The following is a 26834-nucleotide window of genomic DNA, read 5'->3' as shown; positions in this document are numbered from 1 at the left end:
ACAAAGTTTGTGTAAAAAACAGCTCTAGGATTGTGATATCACATAGCAGGTATAAGAGGAGTCTGATTTCAGGGATTTCACTATTCTGCACACCTAGGCCTGCTTTTTTTATGCAGATTTTAATTTCTATGCTTGATGAGTTCATGAGCTTTTGGGGGTTGAGATAGTCAGCTTATTTTGTGGTTTCTCCTTGTTTAAAAGCTATCTAATGTATGTTTTAAGTTGTCAAAATGTTAAGCTTGGGTTTTATCGTTGTGCGAGACTTACCATTTGTTGGGTCACCTATAATTTTTATCGCATTATAACTGCTGATGATTCTTTCATGATCAGGTGAATTTGGATTTCAGCTCTGAACAAGACATGGTGAACAAATTTCGAGTTGGCTTGGCCTTACAGCCTGTAGGTTTTCTGATCTCAAATTCATCCCATTAAAGCTACGGATAGCAGGATCTCTGGTTTGTTTCCTTACGAGTATTTCAAATTTACAGATCGCAACAGCTCTCTTTGCAAATTCTCCTTTTACAGAAGGGAAACCCAACGGGTACCTCAGCTTCAGAAGGTTGGCAGGGGCTCATCTTTTGATTTCTTAGAGATTTGTCTTCTTGCTTACCTAGGGATTTACTTTTTTGATATTTGATCAAAAGCTTTACAATCTTAGAGGATTGTTCCATGTGATTACTAGTGTGGTCTTTTCAAATATCAAGTTATTTTGCTACAAATACACTCACAATACATCAATTGTTGCGTAATGAGTATTTGCACATTAATTGCATGCACTCTCGTTTTGTTGCTTGATACCATTTATTTCTCCATAGTTTGACGCTGGAGATCAGCTTGTTTTGATAGTTTCCAACTGGCTGCATATAATCATACTGATGTTTCATCATTCACTTTAATTATCTGGTTGTGGCAGCAATCCTTAAACTGCATATATATATATACTACTATTATTTTCAGTGAGATTTGGAAGGACGTTGACAACAATAGAACTGGAATGTTACCATTTGTGTTCAAAGAAGATTTTGGGTAAGTTTTATTGCACATCTGTCCAGGTTCATGATGACCATCAGTTGATGCAAAGGTACTGGTTTTTGCTTAAATTTTTTTTATGTTCAACAACTTGGTAATAGAGGTTTTAGGGGCATGTGTGCTGATTTACTGAGAATGTGATGCGAAAAGATTTAAGAAGTCATTCTTGGTAACATGTAATGAAAGGGTCTTTCTGTAAAGTTTTGTGAACGATAGAGAAAGTGAATAAAATTACTCCCCTTGGCTAAGAAGAAATACTTACAAAGTCCAGCCTCATAAACTAATTGCCTTGGCTTTAAATAACAATATAAAAAGGTACAGATAATTAGGGAAGACAAAAACATCCCATGTGTAAGGAATAAAAGCTGCTCTTGTGTATAGTTGGAGAAAAGCCACGTGGAGGAAAAAAGCAGCCTTGCTGTTACGTCAACTGTCCATACAGTCCTGTGATTTGTGGTGAAAATTGTGGCAGACCCATGTCATCTCTTTGCCACTTTATCTGCTAAGCCATGTCAGCAGGTTGTCACATCTTCAATCAAGCGTTGTAGGTGCCACGTGGCAACACATCGATCATCCATATGAAATGAAAATTGAGTGGAGACGGGGTATACCTAACCCAATTGCCCCTCATTTGAATCACATCAAGGAGTAAAGGCGGGGTATACCTAACCCAATTGCCCCTCATTTGAAGCACATCAAGGAGTAAAGGCAGGGAGAGTGCCTCCCTCTTGCTTGCAATTGGGGGCCGGGGGTGTTGGGGTTTTATGTGTCACAAACGAGAGTGCACACGAATAATCAACAATCTGAAAATAAATAAACTTTCAACCAAAAGAGACCGGGGAGAAGATCGATAGAGTATTTGGAACAAGAAGATGGGCTGGTCTCCCCCCCTTAAAGAGAATTTTTATTAGGGAGAATTTTTTTACAAGCACAAGAACGGGAGTAACCCCTCCATTCTAACTCTTAGACTCGATGGTCAATTCCTTCCCGTGCGGGAAATCCCGAGATACAAGCTCTCAATTTCGTCTGCACACGGAGTGTGAAACTCCGCAAACCGTTCTTGATTCTGTTTCCGGAATCCTTGCGTGGACTCCTCCATGATGGAGTACCTGCAAAAAGCACAAACACAAAACAACAACTCATTGAGCGTATTCAAAATCGGTACCCGTCGCTCCTTGCACAGTAAAACGACCTTCACACCTTGGCTTTGCACGTTCACTTGCGAATTCTCATGGCGGTGTTCCTTCTTGCTAATACTGGTAGACCTACCACAGAGAAAAAGGCGTTGGATGATTATATAAGCACCTGGGACCGGCAGGAATAGCCGGTGCGGTGCCGGCAACAAGAGCAGTAGACGGGGCACTAGAGGAGAGGGACGGCTGGCGGCAAGTTTGGTGTGTGTGAGAGAGAGAGAGAGAGAGAGAGAGAGAGAGAGAGAGAGAGAGTGCTGAATTTCAGCCCAAGAGGTACCGCTGGTTGTATTTTAGAGCAAGCGTTGCTTTAATTTTTTAATTGGCTGCCTAAAAACTCAATAAAACTCAATGAGCTGAAAACTGATGCTACACAACACTTCCCAGGTGTCCCTAGATGTAGCTCTCAGGCACAGATGCAATGCAAACACAAATTCCTCGTTGGAAAGCATCTGCTTTTTTCGGAAAGCACTTAAAAATAGACCGCTTTTTAGAAAAAGATTCTCAGAATCATCTTTATTCTTGTGCCTACGTCTTTACGCGTATTCCTTTTTCCAGTTCGGATTTCATGCCAGACCAATGGAATATTCTCCTTCTGATGCTTCCGTCACGCGTCATCAAGAATATCCACTTCTTGATCTCTACCACCGAACTAATGATAGAGCTCCTTCGCGATGCTCAATGTCACCCATCATATGACACATCAGAGTTGTCTGTTCTTGATGGCTTTTATTAATTCCAGTAGATCGACAGTTTTTAACCTTTACAGTTCAAGTGTACACATCAGAGTTGTCTGTTCTTGATGGCTTTTATTAATTCCAGTAGATCGACAGTTTTTAACCTTTACAGTTCAAGTGTACACATTTTTTTTCTTTTCGAGAAAGAGATCCTTCCATTAGTTAATAAAACTGCCCATAGGGCTACAACCACCTCTGCTAGAGAGGGCTACATCAACAACAAGGGGAGACTCTCCAATGAAAAAACAGAATATGTACAATGGGCTAAATCAAGAGATGGGAGGAGGAAAGAGCCACACAGGTGTACGGTAGTGCCATCTGGGCGCCCCCTAGACCATGGTGAAAAAAGGTCCTTGGCACCAGAGTCGCAAGAAAGCCTTTGCGCTCCGGCATGCGGTCCGAGCTGCCTTGGAGTCTCTCAAATTGGCCCGTGGGTGTGAATCAGCTCCAACTAAAAATCACCAATAGCCTTTGCCGGAGGGACAAGGCTAGCTTCGAAGATGCGAAAGCAGCAGGCCCGCCAAACGAACTAGAGTGTGAGGCCGCAGATGAACTCCCAACACACCTGTCTCTCATTGCACCACTCCTGGGGAGTAAGCTCTGTGGCTAGCTGAAGTGTAGGTTGACCCCCCCTAGATCACTATCATCTTGTTGGTGGGAGCCAACTCAAACTGGAGCGCACGGCCGGTAAGTGTGGACCAAGCTGCAACACCCCAAGTGTACTGTCGAGCTGTGGAAAGAGTCGGCATCAGCTGAAGAACCCGAAGCCAAACCTGCTGTGCCATGGGGCAGTCCCACAGACAGTGTCGCTGACTCTCCAGAAGGTGACCACAAGCTGCATAGGATGCCGAAAAGCCAGTGTGCACTAGCCAACTCCCAACTGCTGTAGCTCTGTGTGCAACAAGCCACTAGAACAAAGTGACTCTCCTTTGCTGTCTGGAGTCACACATCCTCTCACAAAAGCCTGACAAGAATTCAGGTGTGAGACCCTCTTCCTGCCAATGAAGTGCTGTAGCAAGGCGAGCCTCCCTCCGTGCTGCCAGTATGTGGCGCCCTAGTGGAACTGTGTACTGAAAGAATGGGATCCGAGGGTGATCGGCTGCAGAGAAGGGGTCCCTCCAGAACCACTCTCCAGGGTCCCATTGCACTCGAGCCACAGAGGGCAACTCTCCCAAGCCCAAAGACGCCAGTGGCCTGTCTCAAGATCTGCAAGGTCAGGATCTATGACACAAGTCCTCCCATTGATGCCCAAGACTCAAGAGTCAAATCCTCTAAAATCAACACTCTGTATGAAACCGGCCCGTAGGGCGGTAGGCATTGGCTTTCACCCGAAATTCTTTACTTTAGACACACACATAGTACTTTGCAAAGGTAACCTGTCACAGGGATTAACACCTAAGTACACACACGGCTCGGAAGCTAGAATGCTCCGAGCAGACGCCGACAACCTGTAGGCCCCAAAATTGGTGCCCCTTTCGGTATTTCTTTATTCTTTAACAGAGGGAATAAAACCTACTTGTGATCTCCTACAAGCTCCCCGGCACAATCTAGGCTAAGAAACACCTGTTCTGGCCCGATTTTGGCAGCATAACTGTACTAGGACGCTTCACAATCAGTATCCCCACGCAATAGGTGACTTTCCCGACGCATACAGACACTTTGCAAAACCTGGCGAGAATCTGCAGCACGCTGAATTCTCTGTTTTCTGCCCCAAAAATCAGCCAGTTCACCTGTAAGGCGGTCCCCTCGCGTCCCCGAACCTCCTGGGGTTATTAGGGTCCGTTTAGGGCCGAAACCCTAAACCTGCAAAACTACACAGTAGGGTGTAATTCCCTGTTTTGGGCTCCGTTTCGCGTGCTGGTCGCATCTGTAGCAAGACCTCGAGCTCCCGCACCTATAGGGCTACTTGCCCTTTGAATCGGACGAGATTTCTGATGTGAAACCTCTCTGAATTCACCTGTACCTGCAGGGGATTAGCCACTAGCTAATCCAGTACCTGTGCAAGAGGCTCTTGCCTCGGCAATCGCGCATAAACCCACATAACTGTACATTGTTCAAATGAAAAGCCCACTAGTGGGGCATAACATACTGCTCGTAGGGGAGAGAGAGAGCAATGCGTAGCGTGCAGGGCATCACCCTTGGCACCGCACTGTACATAAGAGGGAAAGGAAGCACTCCATAGCTCTTAACCTGTGACAAAATGCATAATGAGGCCTCTCCCATCTTAAATTTCAGCGCCACTTCTTCTTGCATGAGGAAAGTGCACAGGAATGTGCCACTTGGCGCATTTACAAGCATTTTCCCGTTTTGGGTTCGCCGCTTAAAAATACCTCAACCGACGCGTTAGTTGACTTCGCGGCAGAGTTATAAAATGTTCCCCTAGTCATACCGAAGGTAATGACGCGAACACATTTCTCGGCCCAAAATAGCAGTTCCCTAAATTTTAGGAGATGCTTTCGTTGGGCTCCCACTGGTCTTCTGACCATCTATCCTCATTGGGACCGCATCCAAAAATGCAATGTGGCCAAACTATCGGATACTTTCAGTTGGTAATCACACCTTGACTTTAGGCGTTTATTGAGTTCACTTCCTAGTATCCACCAACTTGCTAAGTGCGACAGGGGGATCTATATGATCTTGCTGTGAGCCTAGACATCCTCTTACCATAGGAATTCTAGTGCCGACCACTACCGATCTGCGGGTGAAACTACCGTTCACATTGGCCATGCAATGTCCGACCGTTTGCTACTTCAAGAAGAGGATGTAAAAATAAAACAAAACCCCTTGGAAAGAAACCAACAACTAAGGTTAGCAGTTGCCATGCCCTCGTGACATAGTTAACAGTTGCCACGTCCCCGTGATATACCCCCCTCTTGAAATCGCAAACATGCTCGATTGCATACCATAAATACACGCCACTGATGATCTTGTGCTATTAACACTCTTTTATCATTGCATGTATCCGCAAGAAAGGTCATAACATATAGATACAAATGACTTAATGAGGCCTTCATACTTTTGTCATTTCCATCTATTACACTGAATTCATATGTACATTTGATGTACTAGCTCTATCATTACCCCTCCTTTGCACACGTTGGGTTGGGGCATAAGTAGGCTGTAACTTAAAGGCTTCAAGGTAAAGCTGCAATACATTTGGTGACTCTGACAGTTCATGCTCTTCCATCCACCTTGCATCCATAGGCGGATAGTTCTTGAACTTCACCAAATAGCGTCTTGCAACTTGTCCTTTAACTTTTCTGTGTTTATGTGCCAAAACTTGCTCAGGTACCAGGATCTCATCAAGTTCCTCAACTTCTGGCTGATCCTCATCTGGCATATCTTCTGGCACATCACCCACGAAGGTCTTAGAAGACTCACGTGAAACGCATTATGAATCTTTCACGCATGAGGCAATTTCAGCCTGTAAGCCACATCGCTGATCTTGTCAAGCACTTGAAAAGGCCCATAGTAACGCACGCTGAGCTTAGGAAATAGCCGTTCCTTGCCCTTCATCTTCTTTAACCTTGCCTTGTCGAACCTTAACAGAACCCAATCACTAGGTGATAATAGCAATTCACGACGGTGACGATCAGCAGCCTTTTTCTGCTTTGCTCGAGTCTTCTTCAAGGCAACTTTAATTTTCTTATACATCTCATACATGTTCTCAACATATCTATCTGCCTCAAAGATCTTGTCCTTTGTATGCAAAATGGGAGGAACCTTTTTGCCGCCTTCAACAATTTCAAAAGGTGCTTTGCCAGTAGACGACTGCATCGTATTATTGTATGCATACTCAAGCATAGGCAAATACTGTTCCCACCTGCCCTTATTATCTGACACATAGCATTTCAGTAGATCTAAGACAGTAGAATTAGCCTCTTTTGACTGTCCATCATTTTGTGGATGAAACGAAGACGAGAACTTGAGCGTAGTGCCCATGTTCTCAAACAATCCTCTCCAGAACAAACTGGTCATGCAAGGATCACGATCACTGATAATCGATTGTGGCATACCATGGTACTTAGACACATTGTACATGAACAAGCATGCCATCTGATCAGATTTTATCTTCTTTCTGACAGGGATAAAATGGGCCTGCTTGCTGAACCTACAGATAATGGCCCATATACCATCATTCCCTGTTGGCGTTCTTGGAAGATCAAAGATAAAGTCCATAGCAATGCTTTCCCATGGCTTATCTGGAATCGGCAGTGGTTGTAACAACCCTGGTGCCTTTTGCCTGTCAAACTTGACCTTTTGGCAAACTATGCATGCTCGCACAAAGGCATCCACATCTCTCCTCAAGGTAGGCCAATAGAAGAATGTCTCTACCGCTTTAACTGTTGCATCAATGCCACAATGCCCTGCATACGGTGGGACATGACTCTCTTCCATGACCTTATGTCGCAGTGGTCTAGTGACACAAAGTCTGCCATGCATCATCATAAAACCGTCTCTGAGGAGGTAGTGCTCGTGATGTTGCCCCTCTTGTAACTGTTCAAAGATCCTTGCAAAATCTTCATCAGCAGTATACTGTTCCTTCATGTCATCTAATTCATGATGATAAGGAATTGACACAGCTGAAATTTGTGGCTTTCTTGATAACGCATCAGCCACAACATTCTTCTTGCCTTCCACATGCAGAATCTGGAAGTGAACATGGAAAGAATGTTTGCCCATCGCATATGCTTTTCGGATAACTTTGACTGTGTCAAGAAGTATCGCAAGGTCTGATGATCTGTTTGGACAACAAAATCAGCACCTAACAGGTAGTGCTTCCAACTAGAAAGCGCATGAATCACGGCCAAGAGCTCTGTCTCATAGACTTGCATAGTCCTCTCTGGCCCTTGCAAAATTCGGCTTTCATAAGCTACTACCCGTCCATCTTGCATTAGCACTGCTCCGATGCTAATGCCACATGCGTCACACTGGACCACAAATGACTTCCTGAGATCTGGCAAAACAATAACTGGATGTGAAGTCAACTTTGCCTTTAAGAGACTAAAAGCTGAAATCTCTTTTTGGGTCCATCTAAAAGTGACCTCTTTCTTTTGCAAAGCGTGAAGAGGCGATGCTATCTCTGCAAAATTTTCGATAAACCTTCTATAGTAAGAACACAATCCCAAGACGCTTCTGACATCGTGCACAATCTTCAAGTCTGGCCATGTCTTGATAGCTTCGACCTTTGCGGGATCCATTCTAACACCATCCTTTGAAACTATGTGGCCAAGAAAGTGGATCTCTTCGAGGAAGAATTCACTTTTCTTAGGATTGACAAGTAACTTGTGACTGCGCAGCTCTTCGAACACAATGGTCAAGTGACGCCTATGCTCCTCTTCATTCTTCGAATACACTATCATGTCATCGAAGGACGTTCCAACAAACTGTTGATGCGAGCGGAAAATCCGGTCCATCATTCTGTTGAACGTGGCAGGAGCATTTGTTAGCCCAAACGGCATCACTAGAAACTCATAAAGACCAAATGTCGTTCTAAACGCAGTCTTGTGCACGTCCTCTGGCCTTATACGAATCTGATGGTACCCACTCTTAAGGTCTATCCTGCTGAAAATTGCAGCACCCTCTAAACGATCGAGAATATCATCAATTCTAGGAATAGGGAACCTATTCTTGATGGTATTCTTATTCAACGCACGGTAATCAATACACATGCGCCATGAGCCATCCTTCTTCTGCACTAGGAGCACTGGGGAGCAAAAGGGTGAAGAACTAGGCTGAATCAACCCCTTCTCTAATAACTCCTCAACCTAGCCCATAATCTCTTTTTGCTGCGCCGCACTAACCCTTTAGGGAGATCTATTTGGTGGGCTACACCGTGGCATCAAATCTATCTGATGGTCCTCAGGTCTCTCTGGCGGCAATTGCGACGGTAATGAATCAGAAAAACAGTCACTAAACTTTTGCAAAAATGTTGACCTTTCTTTATCTAACACAGATAAATTTGACTGATCACTATCTGAGACATCACGTGCAAAAATCAAGTACACAGAAAGATGATTCTTTATTACAGAAGTGATAGGAGAAGCAGATACAATAGGGACTGACTCTCCTCTAAGCTTTACATCCAAGATGTGAGTTTTGCCCCTATGCTGTACAGTGATCTTTTTGTTGTAGGTATCCAAGACTCCATGCACTTGGAACATCCACGGGATCCCCAACAAGGCGTCACAACCTTCCAGCGGCATGATGTAGAACTCTTATGTGTCCACATACGATTGAATATGTAGACGCAGTTTTCCAATGATGGGAGTAACACACTCTGAGTAGCCAGGACATACCAACCCTGCCTCTGCTGTGTACCCCATCTCTTTAGCTGTGATGCCCAGCTTCATAGCTAACTCTGGTGAGATAAAGTTGGCTTTGGCACCTGGATCAAAGAAGATGAGTGCCGTCTAATCCCTAACTTTACCCGATGCTCTGCATAACTCACTGGCATCTGTGCTGCGCCTGTCACCCACCATATCAGACACTAAACCTGCCGTGGGTTTAGGCTTCTTGCCTTTGTGGTCTTCTATATCCTCAAAGTCAGTTGGCCTTTTCTTTTGTGGACAATTGATAGAAAAGTGACCAGGCTGCTCGCATATAAAGCATTTGTTCTCAGCCATTAGGACCTTCTTTTCCTCGAGCGACTTGCGCACAAAAGGCTTCCTTTTCTGTTTCTTTGCCTGCGCTCCAGAAGTCCCGGCTGAATCCTCGTCTTTGGTGGCCTTTTCTGACCCCTGTGACGCATCAGGAGCCATTTTCACAAAGGGCTTTTTCGTTGAATTTTTCTTTTGTTGCCCTCCTTTGTCACTCCTCGAAAATCCACTGTCCTCTCCTTTCAACAAGGCAAGACCAGTGTTCGCAACTTCCATAAGCTGAGTAAGGGTAGCCACTCTGTTCTTTGTACAGTAATCGCGAAGCCCTCTAGGCAGCCCACAACAGTACTTCTCTATCTGCTCTGTCAATGGCACAAATCTGTAGGAGGTCACTGAGAGTAACGCTTTGCAAACCCTCCTATTGTACTCTAGCAAGCTCTTGCACGAAGCTGAAGTAAGCTGGTGCCAATCTGTCATGACGTCGGCCTCAAATTTATTTGATAGCCAAGCAGATGCAAACATTTGCTTGAAGTAAACCCAAGTGGCGGGTGCCTGTCCTTGCATTAACAATGTCGTCCACCATGTAAGCGCATTGTCCTTTAAGAATGTGGCAACTTTCTTGACTTTCGAGGCCTCTGTAAAATTTCCTACTGCATATGCTGTATCAAACTGCTGAAGGAAGGTAAGAGCCTTCGTCTTATCCTCGAAACCACTGAAGGTACTAACTTTATAGCTGCACCACCTTCTTTGTAAGCCTTCGGCTTCTCTAGTGCCCCCAAGTTGTCATAAGGGATGGTCTGCAACATGGGCATTGTAGTAGGCATGATAGGCACATCTTGGCCATTCACATTTTGCGTTAGAGGTGCAATATCTGGCTGCTGTTCAGAAAAACCAGCCATGCCAGAATGACCCTGTGGCACCCCAAACTGGCCCTGGTTGCAGTGGAAACCTTGCTGCATGCCGATACTACCATACATGGGGTTTGGCATGATGCCTTGCATACCCCCGAACACTGTTTCTGGCATGTACGGTTGACTTTCAGGCGCATAACCAGCCATACTTTGGAACACTGATCCACCCTCGAAATACCTAGAATGTACCGTGGGTGGTGGAAAAATTGAGTGCATAGCCTGGTATCCAGGTCCCTGTCCATTCAAGACAGCATGCTGGCTCTGAAAGGTGGCGGGCTGAACTGGCATAACCTGTGGAATAGGCGTTCTAGCCACTTGTTCAAGCACAGGAGGAACCTGCTTTGGAGCAACCAACTCCGCAACATGCGACTGTTCCCTTTCCTCCTGCGCCACATGAAGTACCTGGGCTTGAGCATCAACAAGCTCCGTACGCGGCGTAGGTTGCCTATTCTGCTGCTGCACTAGTGGCGCTTGCAAGAACTCCATAAACCTCGGATTCTGCACCAGTTGCGAAAAGACATTCACCCCGGCAACTAACCGAGTCTTGAAAGCATCATCCTCAAGTTGCCCAGTCATAAAGCCGTGTACTACTGGAGGGACATTCACGTTGACAGGAGGTACAGACTGACGTGGCCGTGAGCTCTCGCCAATCTCAAAAACCATAGGGATCTCCTGCCTGTCCTTTGAAGAGGAACTCTCTTCCATAATGCCCTTCCCCTTGTCGGCCATAGTGTAATCCCCGCGTTCCTGCACTCAGTGTATTTACCCAAAACAATCCAGGCTCACTCTTTAAGGAAAAAGTGATTGATGTCCCGGCAACGGAACCATGAAACCGGCCCGTAGGGCGGTAGGCGTTGGCTTTCACCCGAATTTCTTTACTTTAGACACACACATAGTACTTTTCGAAGGTAACGTGTAACGGGGATTAACACCTAAGTACACATACGACGGAAGCTAGAATGCTCCGAGCAGACGCCGACAACCTGTAGGCCCCAAAATTGGCGCCCCTTTCGGTATTTCTTTATTCTTTAACAGAGGGAATAAAACTTGTGATCTCCTACAAGCTGCCCCGCACAATCTAGGCTAAGAAAGACCTGTTGTGGCCCGATTTCGGCAGCATAACTGTACTAGGACGCTTCACAGTCAGTATCCCCACGCAATAGGTGACTTTCCAAATGCATACAGACACTTTGCAAAACCTGGCGAGAATCTGCAGCACGCTGAATTCTCTGTTTTCTGCCCCGAAAATGCGGCAGTTCACCTGTACAACGGTCCCCTCGCGTCCCCCAACCTCTTGGGGTTATTAGGGTCCGTTTAGGGCCGAAACCCTAAACCTGCAAAACTAAACAGCAGGCTGTAATTCCCTGTTTTGGGCTCCGTTTTGCGTGCCGGTCGCATCTGTAGCAAGACCTCGAGCTCCCGCACCTATAAGGCTACTTGCCCTTTGAATCGGACGAGATTTCTGACGTGAAACCTCTCCGAATTCACCTGTACCTGTGGGGGATTAGCCGCTAGCTAATCCAATACTTGTGAAAGAGGCTCTTGCCTCGGCAATCATGCATAAACCCACATAACTGTACATTGGTCAAATGAAAAGCCCACTAGTGGGGCATAACATATTGCTCGTAGGGGAGAGAGAGAGAGCAGCGCGTAGCGTGCAGGGCATCACTTCTGGCACCGCACTGTACATAAGAGGGAAAGGAAGCACTCCATAGCTCTTAACCTGTGACAAAATGCATAATGAGGCCTCTCCCAGCTTAAATTTCAGCGCCACTTCTTCTTGCATGAGGAAAGTACACAGGAATGTGCCACTTGGCACATTTTCCCGTTTCGGGTTCGCCGCTTAAAAATGCCTCAACCGACGCGTCAGTTGACTTCGCGGCAGAGTTATAAAATGTTCCTCTAGTCATATCGAAGGTAATGACGCGAACACATTTCTCGGCCCAAAATAGTAGTTCCCTAAATTTTAGGAGATGCTTCTGTTTGGCTCCCACTGGTCTTCTGACCATCTATCCTCATTGGGGCCGCATCCAAAAATGCAATGTGGCCCAACTATCGGATACTTTTAGTTGGTAATCACACCTTGACTTTAGGCCACTCGAGTTCACTTCCTAGTATCCACCAACTTGCTAAGTGCGACGGGGGGACCTATATGATCTTGCTTTGAGCCTAGACATCCTCTTACGATACGAATTCCAGTGCCGACCGCTACCCATCTGCGGGTGAAACTACCGTTCACGTTGGCCATGCAATGTCCGACCGTTTGCTACTTCAAGAAGAGGGTCTCAAAAATAAAACAAAACCCCTTGGAAAGAAACCAACAACTAAGGTTAGCAGTTGCCACGTCCTCGTGACATAGTTAACAGTTGCCACGTCCGCATGACAGTGCAACTTGGAGCCTCTACTTAGACTCTCTGAAGGCGACCCTCTCCCTGGATCTCAAAGAACATGTGAGGTATGGACTCCGAGCAAGCACGAACTGCGATGAGGACCTCGAATCGTTGAAAGGCCCCATCCATCTGGGAGCTGTGGACTCTAGAGGTGTGAGCCACTCTGCTGATAAGTCCTCTGTAATGTCCTGGCAACATGCTTTGCAAACCTCTCATGCCCCGTAGCTGGATGCTCTGAGCCTCCTCGGACAAACCTGAAAACTGGAGCCAGTCACCAAGTGTGCGGGCTTGACCCTCTGCCATGGGACCCAAGAAACATGAGGCCTACTACCAACCAGGTGGCCTCTCTGAGTGGCGACCAAGGGATTCAAACCAAGGGCTGTCTCAAGCGCTCCTTTGTGCAAGAAGACTGATGCTGCTCCAGGCCACTCCTCGACAGCTCCTAGGATCTAAGCAAACTTGCAGCAAAACGGTCCTTCATCCTCCTGCTCAAACCATTCTACGCATCTCTGTAAAGATCCACCTGATGGAGGGGTTCCAAGGGCCTCCTACATAAGGCACTCGAGCACGAAGTCTGTGAAGCAACAACTGCTTCCAGGACTCCTCCCCTGAAAGCTGTCCTCTGACCACAAACTTCCCAAGAAGGGCTCTACTCTGTTGTGTTGGGTCGATGACTCTGAGCCCTCCCTGAGAACATGGTAAGGTGATGACCTGCCAGGTTACTTTGGCCCAAGGGAGTTGAGTGTCGCGCCTTGACCAAAGAAAGTTCTTGATCAGCCTCTCCAACTGGCTGATACAGAAGCTCCAGAATATCCAGCCACATGTGATGTACCACATAGTAGCCAACAACACCTGATTGGCCACTACAAATCTGCCTGCCAAAGAGAGCCGTGCCGAACTCCAATGCAGCAACTTCCTCCTATCCATCCTCCTAATGGATAGGAGGTGGGGAGGAGTCTGCTGCTTAGGGGACAAGTCTAAGCCAACCTGGCAACCCAAATAATGAACTGGAGTCCCTGGGGGGATCCAATAGCTCTCTCCTGGCGACCAAGCAGGTGTAGGAGCAGTGCCAACCCAGAAAGCCACTGTCTCATAGCGATCACGCAAGAGCTCACCGCATCGTTTGATGCGGTTCTCACAAAGATATGCTCCTGAAGCATAAGAATATCAATCTCACCGCCCACAAGGCATCGCTGAAGCTCCTGGCGCAACCGACCCCGCTGACGCTGTAACTGGGGTCCTTCTAATCCATGCACGTTCCATGAGACAATCCTCATGGAGTCCGTGAGAGAGAAGAGATGTTGCAGTAGCAGCTAATCTCGCTATCTTCAAGGGTGGCTTGGATGGCGAGTAATATACGTGATTGTAAAGACTGTCCAACTCAAGCCCAAGAAGAGCGTGTCGTCCGTCGGGCTACCTCCTCAGTCCAGGAGTCCTCATGTATATATGCTTAACACAGTGGGCTTCGCGTGTGAGCAAAGAAGTGTACCACAATGTGTCTACATCCTACTGTGTCTGGGGGTGTCACTGAGAACTTGGCCAACGGCCATAAGGTCTGTACTAGATCTGTAACCCCCAAGTCTCCCATGTGATGAGAGAACTCAAGTGCCTAAGCAAGAGCCAGTCCAATACAAAGTCTAGAGGCACTCAGACTAGTCTTTGCCACACAGAGGAAAAGAGAAGCCAACCGATGTGTCGAGGGCCTTTATCCCTCTAGCTGCAAGGAACAGAACATGGACTCTGAAGCAAGCCGCCTCAAAGTCTGGTGAAGAGTCCCCGAGGAAGCGTGTGAAGTCGTAGGCGAAGAAGTCCCAACGGCGACAGATGTTGAAACTTGTCAACCCTCGAGGGACAGCGGCAAAGGGAGACGTTTGCACCAGAAGGGGGATCCGCAAGAAAGTTTGCTCCTCTCTCACTAGACGGCTTGTGGCAAAAGCGCTGCCAAGAGACCTTCTAAGAGACGATGAAGGTCCTATCCCTTGAGCTGGCTGTGGGGTAGGTGTCACAAACGAGAGCGCATAACAATATAAAATATCATAGTTACATGGGACAGCGGGTCGGGGTTGGCAACGGGGACGGGACGGCAAAAGTCAGGAAACGGGGACGGGGGTCGGAACGGCAAAAAAAAAAGAGAGTTTTTTTTGGCATTTTTTGACCTACACACATGCCACACACATAGAGCATCACTTTGACCATAAATTTACACTAAATAGACCAAAGAACACGAGTCATATAGGCTGAAATGTGCTAATAAAACATCGATGATTGATGGATACAAAATGAGAAGTGCATGCCATAAGGGCTCAAGAGTCAAAAAGCCTAAAGGACTTAGGACAAGCCTGAGGCCTCAAGGATAACAAAAAGTACAAAGGGCTATGTAGTAGGTAGAGTCGTAGACTCAAGAGTCTAGACTCGAGAGTTGAGTGATCAATGATCATCAAACTCAAGAAGCGCTCGCCTGCTGAATCTCCATATCGACGTATGAGGGCTCGGGAGGCTCGCATTGAGGCTCGAAGTCCTCCACTAGCTCCTCCAAAAGAGTATCGGCCATAGATGGATTCTCTTGTGCCATCTCCCACTCAGTGAAAGGATCTGCCTTGTGTGTGACGCTCTTGGCAAGCATGCGCAAGCTAGCGCTCACAAACACCAAATCATTGGCCCTTTGAACCCCAAGGCGATTCCTCTTCTTAGAGGCAATGTGGCTGTACACACTCCATAGTTGCTCCAAGCAACTAATGGTACATGCTTGGCTAAGGACACGATCAGCCAAGCGCTGCAAATGTGGGCCATCTCCTCCATAGTCCTCCCACCACAAAACCGAGCCAATCTTGTTGCGATCAAGCTGTGCATCTACACATCCATAGGAGCCCTTCTTTTGCCTGTAGTTGAGTAGCTCGTCTCTAATCTTGCGCCTAATGTCACTGCTAGGCTCAAGGCGCTCCAATGCAAGCCGCCATCCTTTGCTCACCTCCTTGTCGGTCTCTTGACGCCTTCCCTGAAACTCAGGGTCAAGCACATAAGCTGCCGCATGAAGTGGAGAGTAGTATCCATTCCACCTCGACTCACACAAGCCTTGAATCTCCGCATACTGAACAGGGTCAGGCACAAGGTTCTCAAGTACCTCTATCATCCGATCCATGGCTTCGTAGACTTTGCCAATGCATGGCTGCAAGCCATCCACCACTCGAAGTAGGTGTAGATTAGGCTTGACCATGGCGTCAAGAGTCTTCACCTCCTCCCACCAAGCGGTGTCGTCGGCCCATTCTCGGCATTTCAATCCTACTGCTAATGTAGACTCCGGCATGGCCTGGAACTCATCACTGAGAAAGAGGCCCCTTAAGGCTCCGCCACATGTAGACAAGCGGCCTAGCATAAGCCAATTGAATGCAAATCTTGTCTCTGAATATTTGAGCAAGGACAAGTAGCTCCTCTTTGAGAATTCATGGCGCACTTTTTGATGGTTGAGCACAAAGGAGACAATTCGAGAGGCGTCACCAATGGTGGGTGAAATCCATGACAAGTTCCCTATGTCCTTGAGGAGGTTATTGAGGCAATGCGCCATGCAAAATGTGACATGGACGCTGGGATACATGCCCTCAATGATAGCTCCGGCTGCCCTATTTGACGCCTCTCCATCTGCAACCATACAAAGGACATTCTCCGGGCATGTGATCTCTATGGTGCTTGTCCACTCCGCAGCAAAACGAAGGTTGAGAAGGTTTCTCCGCGATGAAAAGCTCCATTTTTCTCGCTTTGCCTGGCTGATGCAAAAAACACTGGCAAATTTTGCAGAAACGCTGGCTGATCCAGTCCTTTGGAGAAAAACCTGATGCGGATGATGCGCCTTGGACTCAACTGGCGACTGATACCATGTGAGAGTGAGAGTACGCGTATGCGGAAGCGTGAGTGAAGAGAGGAGAGAGAGAGAGACAGAGAACACAAACCAAAACGCAAGAGTAGGGACGTGGGGGCGATCAGCCCCCCATGGCTATCAGAGCATAAGACTGTAGAATGATGAGATGATAATGAATTGTGTACCCCCCTGGCCCCATGTAAGTGCCCAAGGTGGGCGTTCAACTCAAGTGGACGGCCGGCCCCAAACTGGAGCTCCCAGACAAAGTACGACCTATGGTATGGGTGGCCAGCTCGGAGACAGTAGCCGTACAAGGAAGTGCCCTAGACCTGTGTGAAGCAACAAAGTAGTGTAAATCTAATAGCTTGGCGGCTACAGAAGCTGTCGTACGAGCTTCTCTAGGACAGTCCCAATCTCTGAGCCAATCCTTGGAAAGGAGCGGGAGGTACTCTCTCCTCAAACCTTGGAAGCAGACTGAGATGGAGATGTCTACCTCCTCAACAAGAACTTCAGTAGCCGGATTAAAGCATTGGCGTCACTGTCGAAAGTGAGCTCTAGCTGCTCGAATGGTCAGGGGGCTCATCGCAATGACCTTGGATGCCATCTCGGAAGACTGAAACTCTATCTGATAGTAGCCGTCTCCTCAGCAGATAACAAGGTGTCTTGGAGGCATGCCACCTCTGTCTCTAAGCTCGCTTGCTTTGTCGACAAAAGAACAAGTCGAATGGTTGACTCCACTGTGTCGCGCGAGGGGGCATCCGTCGAGTGCCTTTGAGGTGGAGCAGTAGCCGCCATTTTGTGTCTGCTGCTGGAGAAAAGACGAGGCGGATGATGTAAGCGAAGAATAACAAGCGTAGGCCAAACCCAACAGAGCCAATTAGGGCTGAAGTTGCTTATCCACAAAGGCGAGGCAAAAAAAAAGCACGGATTTGAGAGAAATCGAGCCTAAACCGAGGCCGGGGGGGGGGAAGGGGGGTTTGAGTACGAAAAGGAGCGTTGAAGAGGGCGGGCTCTGGTAGTGGGCTGAGGGTCGCGCATTGCATGCTGGGCAGAGATGGGGGAGGGGATTAGCAGGCAGGCTACGCACAGCTAGGGGTAGGCCAGCGCGTGCAGGGTAGGGAGGTTGGCAGGCAGGGGATCAGCTGTAGCAGGAGGGGCTTAGGGGGAGGAGCGCGAGGGTGATGGCGATAACCAGCAGCAGCGAGCTTGTCAGGGTCAGTGTGCACATTTAAATATCCTAATTTCAATAAATAAAATTTACTAAGAAAAATAAGAAACTAGTCACATTCCTCTGGCTTCTAAACAGTTGTCCTGAACTGTAGTTCTTGTACATATCGTTCAAGAATCTCGATATACATTTTTGCTTGGCTATCCACTGAGTGTCTAAAGTAGAATAATTCTTGAACATCACCAAATACTTCCGTGTAACCTTTCTGGACTTTAGTGGCCGTTCGTGATGTTGAATGATATGCTGCCAAAAGCAGCCAACGCGAATTGCGGAAATCCGTACAGCTGCCACGTCAACACTTGCATCGTAAAACGCAAAATTCCGTACTGTCTGCCACATCAGCATGTCAAGGCAAATTGCGAGGGCTCCGTACAACTGCCACGTCATCAGCTTCTATGCAGGAGATTGTGTGCTTGTGATCGTGCTTTATTTTAATGCCGTTAGGTCACTTGGGCCCCATCGAACGGTTGATGGGAGCTTCTCTTTTTTTTGTAACAAACTTGGACACCCCAAGTCAAGATTGTACCGCGACACAACAGAGATTCACTTCAAAACATTTTTACCATATACATGTGGTAGTGATGTGTGTGAACACACTAGGACCGCCGGGGTATTTTTTTCCCTCTCTAGGAGGTTTTGTCCCCCTCGTGCATTGTATATACGCCCATCATTCTAGGGCTATCTATCTTTCCATTGCACACTAAGTAATACACTCTCTATTGTGTGCCTTGAGCTTCCTTCGTCTTCTCCAAGCTGTGTGCGTTTCCCTGCAACCCTTATTCCAACAATTGGTATCAGAGTAGGTTGCGTCCTCTCGAGCTTAGTCGCCAGCAGCTCCAGTAGACACCTGCTCACTTTCTCCGATTTCAGTGAGGTTTGGGGAGCGTTCGTAGGTGGACAAAAAATTCTGATTTCTGTCAATACTGTACAGATTTCTGATTCGGGCTCATTTCTGCCGGTCCCTTACAGTCTTCTACGGTCTGTGCTATATAGCACGTGTTGTTATCGCTTCATTTTTTCTTTTTCTTGGCAATTTTCATATCAGGTGCAACATTTACCATGGCTGACAACAACCCAGACGTGTTCAAGATGTTTGCTGCTAAGGATAGATTGAATGGGGACAATTACCCTATGTGGGCTTATATAATGCAACATGTTCTTGTGTCGAAGGGCGTCTGGAATATTGTGCAGGACATTGATGTAGGTCCTGGTTCTGAGGATGTAGGCGATGTTGAGGATGTTGCAGGTCTTGCTGCTGTTAGAGTTGTTTTGTCTAAGCTGAGCAGGCTCGTTGGGATGTAAGAGATGCACAGGCTCATGCATTGATTGCATTGTCTGTGCAACGCACTATCACTTCTCACATTCGTTCAGTAAAATCTGCAAAACAGACTTGGGATATTCTAGCAGGTCTTTATGCAAGCCGCAATGAGGCTAAAATTGCTTTGCTGCGTAAAGAGCTGGAATCGAAGATTATGCATGAGGAAGATGATATGGACACTTTCCTTACTGGTGTCAAGGATATCAATGAACAACTTATTTCTATAGGTGAAGTAATTTCAGACAGTTCCGTTGTGCATACTGTTCTCGATGCCTTGCCCAGACTTTTGCTAGTACTTGGAGAGTTATGACCCAAGGAAATCCTGAAGTTGTCAAGTTTGATGCATAATGCACATTGCTGTTGCAAGACACTTTCCAGGAAAAACAGGACTAGACAGCGTGCAGTTGAACATGCTTTTATTGCTGCTCAAAGAAAGGGTGGTAAAAGCAATGTAGTCACTTCTTATGGTTCTTCTGCGAGTAGAAAATCACCTGTTTTTAATGCTTGTGCTGGCAGCAATTCGTCTGGAAATTCTGGTGATAAGGGCAAAAAGAAGATGCGTTGCCATTATTGTAAAGCTAATGATCACTTGATCAAGCAGTGTCCTAAGTTGAAGGCCAAAGAGGCTAAGAAAAAAGAGGGTGGTCCACTGCAATTGCTGGATCCACTACAAATGCAATTATTGTTGAATCTATTGTGAAAGGAGACTGTGATGTTGATGTTGATGCAGAATGGGCTTTTAGTGCAGAGTGTATATATAATCCTGATGTCCATGATGAATGCATGTGAGTTGCTGCAGATTCACATGTGTGGTATTTTGACAATGGTGCTATATAGCACATTACCTCACATCGTGATTTGTTCACCTCTCTCGAGTCTGTCCCTTATGAGAATTCAGTCACTTGTGCCAACAATGCCTCTTATCCGGTTCAAGGAGCTGGAAAGATTATGCTTATTGCTGCAAATGGGAGTTCTTTCACACGTGTTGATGCATTGTATGTACCTAGGATCAAAAAGAACCTTTTGTCTTTATCTGCACTTGCTAGACTTTGTCTTGTAGTCAAATTCGTGGATGACAGATGTACAATTCATGATCTCAGTTTTGGTGATGAAATTGTTGCATCTGGCCTTTTGTGTCGTGGGTTGTATAAGCTTACTTTGTATGACAAGTGTGGACAAAATTTTGCAAATGGAGTTGTGTATTCAAGGGTTGTTTCAGATCAAAACTGTGGCATGCACGTTTTGGGTATCTGAATTTTGCAAGTTTATTGTGTTTGCAGAAATCTGATATGGTTGCTTCTTTGCCGCCTCTTGAAGCACTTGTCAAACATGTTTGTGAAGGCTATATTTTGGGTAAAATGTAGCGTGCTAAGTTTCCAAAGGATGGGTCAGTTCGTGCTATATGCAGATTGCAACTTGTGCATAGTGATGTTTGAGGGCCTATGCAACTCTGTCCTTGGGAAATTACTTGTACTTCGTGACTTTCATTGATGACTGCTCCAGGCATGCATGGGTATATCCGTTTAAAGCTAAGTCCGAAGTATTTTTGTGTTTCAAGCAATTTCTTGCTATGGCTGAAAATGTCTCGAAATGTACTATGGTCACCCTTTGTTCCGATCGAGAGGGGGAGTATATGTCTCATGAATTTAATGCATTTCTGGCTAGTCGTGGGATAAAACACCAATGTACAATGCCGTATACGCCTCAGCAAAATGGTGTTGCTGAGAGGAAATTTAGGTCTTTTACGGAAATGGCACAATGTATGGTGAAGAGTCAAGCTTTACCACATTTGTTTTGGCTCCAGGCTGTCATGTGTGCTACTTATGTACTCAACAGGTGTGCTACGAAAGCGTTGCAGTCTACGACTCCATATGAAGCATGGCGATAGAAAGCCATCTATTGAGCACATGCGTGTTTTTGGTTGTTTGGCTTCTGGTTTAGTGCCACAAGCACAACGCAGAAAATTGGATGATAAGGTTGTCAAATGTATATTTGTTGGTTATAGTGCTGAAAGAAAAGGTTATAGGCTGTACCATCCGCAAACAAAGCGTATTTTGGTCTCACGTAATGTTGTGTTTGTGGAAGATTTTGTTGAGCTTTTGTTGTCATGTACTGGAGATAGTAATGTAAGCTCACGAGACATTTATGACAGTTTATTGCCTCTTTTCACGAAGTTCGAATGTAAATTCAATGAGGCAAATGTACAGCCTATGGGGGTTCCAGAAAATGTTACAGATCAGCCGATTACTGTTGCAGATGTACATGATGTACTTGATGAGGAAAGAGCTGAAAATGAGCAGGCTAGAGGTATGCCAAAATGGCTGGTGCCTGGTGCACACTTTGCGTGATAGTAAATTGGATGCACCTTTGTCTGGTCGTACTCTAGTTCAGGTTCTCACCATGCCTCTTATGCATAAGATTGTTATGCTATGGCTGTGTCTAGCTTATGTGATATAGAGGAACCTCTTTTGATGAAGCACAAAATTCAGAAATTTGGATGGCTGCCATGCAATCAGAATATGATGCACAGTGGGTTTACAAGACCATTGGTACAAAGTGGGTTTACAAGTTGAAACACAAGCCGAATGGTGAGGTTGATCGCCATAAGGCTCGACTTGTTGCAAAAGGCTATGCACAGCAGAAAGGCATAGATTATGAAGAAACTTTTGCTCCTACTGGTCGTATGACTACTGTTTGTTTTTCTATGTGCATTGGCAGCTCATTTTGATTGGGACGTACATCAACCTGATATTGTTATCGCTTTCTTGAATGGTGAGATTTTTTAGGAAGTCTATGTAACGCAGCCTTGCGATTTTACCAAGAAAGGACAAGAGGACAAAGTGTGTAGATGTAAGAAGGCTTTGTATGGGTTGAAGATGTAACAAACTGCTGAAGTGTCAAATCATTGAAGAGGGGAGCCAACCTTCGGATCACGATCGAGGGGCCTAAACCCTAAGAAGAACAAGGAACAACATAAGAAGAAGTCCTACTAACTTATGGTACCCCGTCCGATGGGGCCCAAGTGACATAAAGGCATATAAATAAAGTAGGACCCACACACACACAGAGAGCCTTGCGTGGAGTTGATGACGTGGCAGTTACTATACGGATCTCCACAATCTGCATTTACATGATGACGTGGCAGACTGTACGGATTTTCGCGTTTTGTGTTGATTGCTGATGTGGCAGTTGTACGGATTTCCGTGATTTACGTTGTCAGCTTTTGGGCATTGCTTCTGGACTAGATGCTTTTGAGTTTGAAGGCTTTTCATTTAAACTGCTTTTGGGCCTAGGGCCTTTAAATATGAGGCCATGGGCTCATTTTTTGGCAGGCTTCCTGGAGAAGGTGCAGAGTCTGGAGTACCGGCTTGTACTGTGTTGATGCAATATCAAGAAATATCGAGAGGGGCGCCAAGACTCTCTGCGATGGAATTCCGCCACTTTGTGTCACCTGTCGTCTCTCTCTCTCTCTCTCCGTTTAGTTGTTATTGAAGTGCTAAAACTCTGTTCAGTCTATTCTTTTCTATTGGCATGTGGTGTCTGTCTTGTGACAGTGGTATGAGAGCATCAGGCGTGTGCTTTTCTGAAAGCATACCGGTCCTACCAAAGAGCAGACAGAGCAAGATCGCACTTCCAAAGCTCATTGGAAATTTTAGCTTCGTGCTCCGACACCCGGACTTATTAGCCACTCCCACCCTCCCTTACCTCATTGCACATCGGACGGGCTCCCGTCTTCACCGCTTATGCCTTACAGAGCATAGGCCCGAAAGATCACTGCAAGAGAAGGATCCAAGATTTGTTTCGAGCTGCTGTTTTTCTTAGAGGCAGTGCCATACAGTGGTGGAAGTCTATAGCTACCAAGCCGCACACGCCAAGGACTTGGCAAGCTTTCAAGAAAATATTTGCCCAAAATTATATGGTTTCTGACATCTTCCTTTGGAGTGCAACTTCTGGCAGAGTAGGGTATCTTGAAATGCTTGCCATGGAAATTCTAGCAGATTTCAACTTGCAGTCTTTGGACATCTCTCACAAGGTGTCTCTTCTCAAGCTGATAACCTTGGATGTCCAGTGTGATTGGTATATCTTGCGGCTACCATCACCGCCACAGAAACATTGTTTGTCGAGGCTTGTTTCGACTATTCAAGCGCTTATGGACCATGCCGTGGTCGGCTACGACCTCATGGAAAGAACCTAACCCTAATTTTTGCAAGTTTCAAGATGGAAAGTCAGTCGACTTTTTGAGTTCAATTCATGTCGAGATTGCTTTTTAAGTTTGAAATTTGTTTGAGAACTTCTTTGGTGATCCTGTTTAGAATTTGTTTGAAATGGATGGTATTTGTTTTAAACCTGTCTTGGTGCCGCTTTCAACTGTTTGACTTTGGTTTTAATAATGGTGTCAATGATTGGTGATTTGACTCCTCATGGCCCGAACCCTTGTGGTTATTTGCGGGGGGAGTATTGAATGTTTGAAAAGTTTGTTTTTACTTATGGCCCGGGCCCTTGTGGTTATTTACGGGGGGAGTATTGTTGTTGTTACTCATGGCCCGGACTTGGATGGTTATTTGCGGGGGGGTATTAAGAAGTCTGAGCAGTCGATACTCTCAGCACCTCCAAACGACGCAGGTTGCGGTCTGGGGTGTAAAAGGTCTCTATATCGCATGGCCCGGACATTTTTAGGTTATTTGCGGGAGGAGTGATGAGGGGGTAGTTGGACAGCTCATGGCCCGGACCTAGATGGTTATTTGCGGGGGGAGTGTTCATCAACGACTTTATGTTTCTATGTCCTATAACATGCATATGTGAGCATTTGTGTTGCATTGTGATGTGCCAACCAATGAATATTCCTAGTTGGATGAGATTGCATGGGTATGTAATTTTAGTGCATCAAGACACCCATGGAAGATCAGTGCGGTCTAGGTGTGATGGCGAATTTTACTACACGGAATTGTCAAGAGCTCCGATCTGGACGAAAGGAGAAGCCAACTCTTTGATGAAAAGAGCCGAAAGGAGAAGCCAACTTCTTAACAAAAAAAAGAGCAAATTGATTGTCCCTTAGAATGACCCTTGGGAATTTTTTTTTGAGCTAACTTGAGTTGTTTTGCAGATATGCTGTAATTGCGGACGATTACTTTCTTTCAAGAAGGGGGGATGCAACAAACTGCTGACGTGTCAAGTCATTGAAGAGCAAAGCCAACCTTCAGATAACGACCGAGGGGCTTAAACCCTAAAAACAAGCAACACCAGAAGAACAACTCGTACTAACTTATGGGACCCCGTTTGATGGGGCCCAAGTGACATAAAGGCATATAAATAAAGCACGACCCACACACACAGAGAGCGTCGCGAGCTGTTGATGACGTGGCAGTTACTGTACGGATCTTCGCAATCTGCGCTGACATGATGACGTGGCAAACAATACGGATTTCCGCATTTTGCACTCACTGCTGAGTGGCAGTTGTACGGATTTCCGTCATTTACGCTGGCAGCTTTTGGGTATTGCTTTTGGACCAGATGCTTTTGAGTTTGAAGGCTTCTCATGTAAAACTGCTTTTGGGTCTAGGGCCTTTAAATATGAGGCCATGGGCTCATTCTCTGGCATGCTTCCTGGAGAAGGTGCAGAGTCTGGAGTACCGGCTTGTACCGTGTTGATGTGCCAAGGTTTGGGGCCAATACTCTCTGGGGTGGAATTCCGCCACTCCGTGTCAGGTGTCGTCTCTCTCTCTCTCTCTCTCTCTCTCTCTCAGGTCAGTTGTTATTGAAGTGCTAAAAGTCTGTTCAGTTTGTTCTTTTGTATTGGCACGTGGTGCCCGTCTTGTGAAAAAAGCAATCTCCTCGTGCTTGGTATGAGAAAGCTAACACTCATTTGGTCAAACGAGGCTTTCGTAACAGTCCAACAGAAAGCACATTGTATGTCAAGCGTGAGGGCGATGTACTTCTCAGTGTTCTTTATGTGGATGATTTGCTGATTACTGGTCCCAATGAGGCACATATTGCTGAATTTAAGGCTGATTTGAATGCTACCTTCAAGATGAAAGATTTGGGGGTGTTGCATCATTACTTGGGTATACAGTTCAAGCAGTGTGATGGTGGTATTGCCTTGTGTCAGAAAAGTTACATAGAGACATTGCAATGTAAGTTTGGACTTGAGGATTGCAAACCTATTGCCACTCCCATGGAAACAGGTTTAAGTTGAGTCTACATGATGCTGGTGATCGTGCTGATCTCACTCTTTACCAAAGTGTTGTTGGCTGTCTCGTTTATGTATGCAACACGAGGCTGGATATTCAGTTTGTAGTCTCACAGGTTAGCAGATTTATGCATAGCCCAGGGTCTAAGCATTGGCAGACAGTCAAGAGGATTTTTCGCTCTTAAGTGACACTTTGCATCTTGGCTTGTTTAATCCCAAGGGAGATCATTGCCGCCAGATTTACATGCTTTTTCAGACTAAGATTGGGCTGGTTGTTATGACACGTGACTGTCCACAAGTGGTTTTTGTTACATTCTTTGCAGTTCATGTATTTCATGGTTGAGGAAGAAGCAACCGATCGTGGCCACCTACAGTTGTGAGGCTGAGTACAGGGTAATCTTCACAGCTACGATTGAGTGTGTATGGCTCAGACGCCCTATGGTTGATTTGGGTGTTGGACAAGACATTGCCAACATCATCTACGCTTACAGTCAGAGTGCATTGGCCGTTGCGAGGAACCCAATTTTTCATGCTCACACAAAGCACATTGAGGTGCATTACCACTATGTCAGGGAGAGGCTCTTAGCAGGAGAGATCAACTTGGCTTGTGTGCCAACATACGACAACCTTGCAGATCTTTTCACAAAGGTATTGTCTCGTGAGAAGTTCGAAGCTTTCCGCAAGGCTTTGGGCTTGCTTCCCTTTGTGGATTGATCCTGTCCTCAGGGCATGGCACTTCCCTTTACTCTTCGTGCTAGCCCTCGTTCACCACATCACTCCCAGGAGGGATTTGTTAACATATACATGTGGTAGTGATGTGTGTGAACACACTAGGACCGCCGGGGCATTTTTTCTCTCTTTAGGAGGTTTTTTTCCTCGGTGCATTGTATATACGCCCATCATTCTAGGGCTATCTATCTTTCCATTGCACACTAAGTAATACACTCTCTGTTGTGTGCCTTGAGCTGCCTTCGTCTTCTCCAAGCTGTGTGCGTTTCCCTGCAACCCTAATCTCAACAAACAGTTCACAAAATTGACACGGCATCACAGGACATCACTTGACATCACAGGACAAATCACATTTAAATTCATTTCAAATCTCAGACCATGATTAATCAGCAACGTATTTAGCAGTTGCATTTAGATCGAGTCGGGACCTCAAAGATGTCCGATTAACTAATCCATATTGCAATCATGTCTATAGAGATTTATGAAAAGCATTGTGAATTCTCCAAGTATCGAGCAACTTCAGTCTAAAGGAGACATCATTTATCTTTTCTTTTATCTGGAAAGGTCTATAGTATCTCATCGTAAGCTTTTGAAAAAGCCGCTCCTTTCCCTTTTTCTTTCTCAGGCGTGGCTTCTCAAATCGTAAGAGCACCCAATCGTCTT

The 26834-nt window shown here is 46.0% G+C and overlaps 1 protein-coding gene across 4 annotated transcripts in view; it reads left to right on the top strand.

The window, feature by feature from the left end:
• LOC147448177 (glutamate--cysteine ligase A, chloroplastic-like) overlaps positions 1-26834 on the top strand; it is a 141356-nt gene that overhangs the window by 54043 nt on the left and 60479 nt on the right. For 3 of the 4 annotated variants that reach the window (XM_086524031.1, XM_086524035.1, XM_086524034.1), the window contains 3 exons: positions 331-399; positions 489-559; positions 958-1026. In XM_086524031.1, the coding sequence (XP_086380157.1) occupies positions 331-399; positions 489-559; positions 958-1026 (209 nt within the window). The remainder of the gene's footprint in view (positions 1-330; positions 400-488; positions 560-957; positions 1027-26834) is intronic. The other variant, XM_086524032.1, reaches the window with a different exon arrangement.

Source organism: Adiantum capillus-veneris, chromosome 11, assembly GCF_014529385.1.
Source record: "Adiantum capillus-veneris isolate H3 chromosome 11, ASM1452938v2, whole genome shotgun sequence".
NCBI classification, from domain to species: domain Eukaryota; kingdom Viridiplantae; phylum Streptophyta; class Polypodiopsida; order Polypodiales; family Pteridaceae; genus Adiantum; species Adiantum capillus-veneris.
Note: the sequence above shows the minus strand (reverse complement) of the source record. Positions and strands in the feature narration are given on the sequence as shown.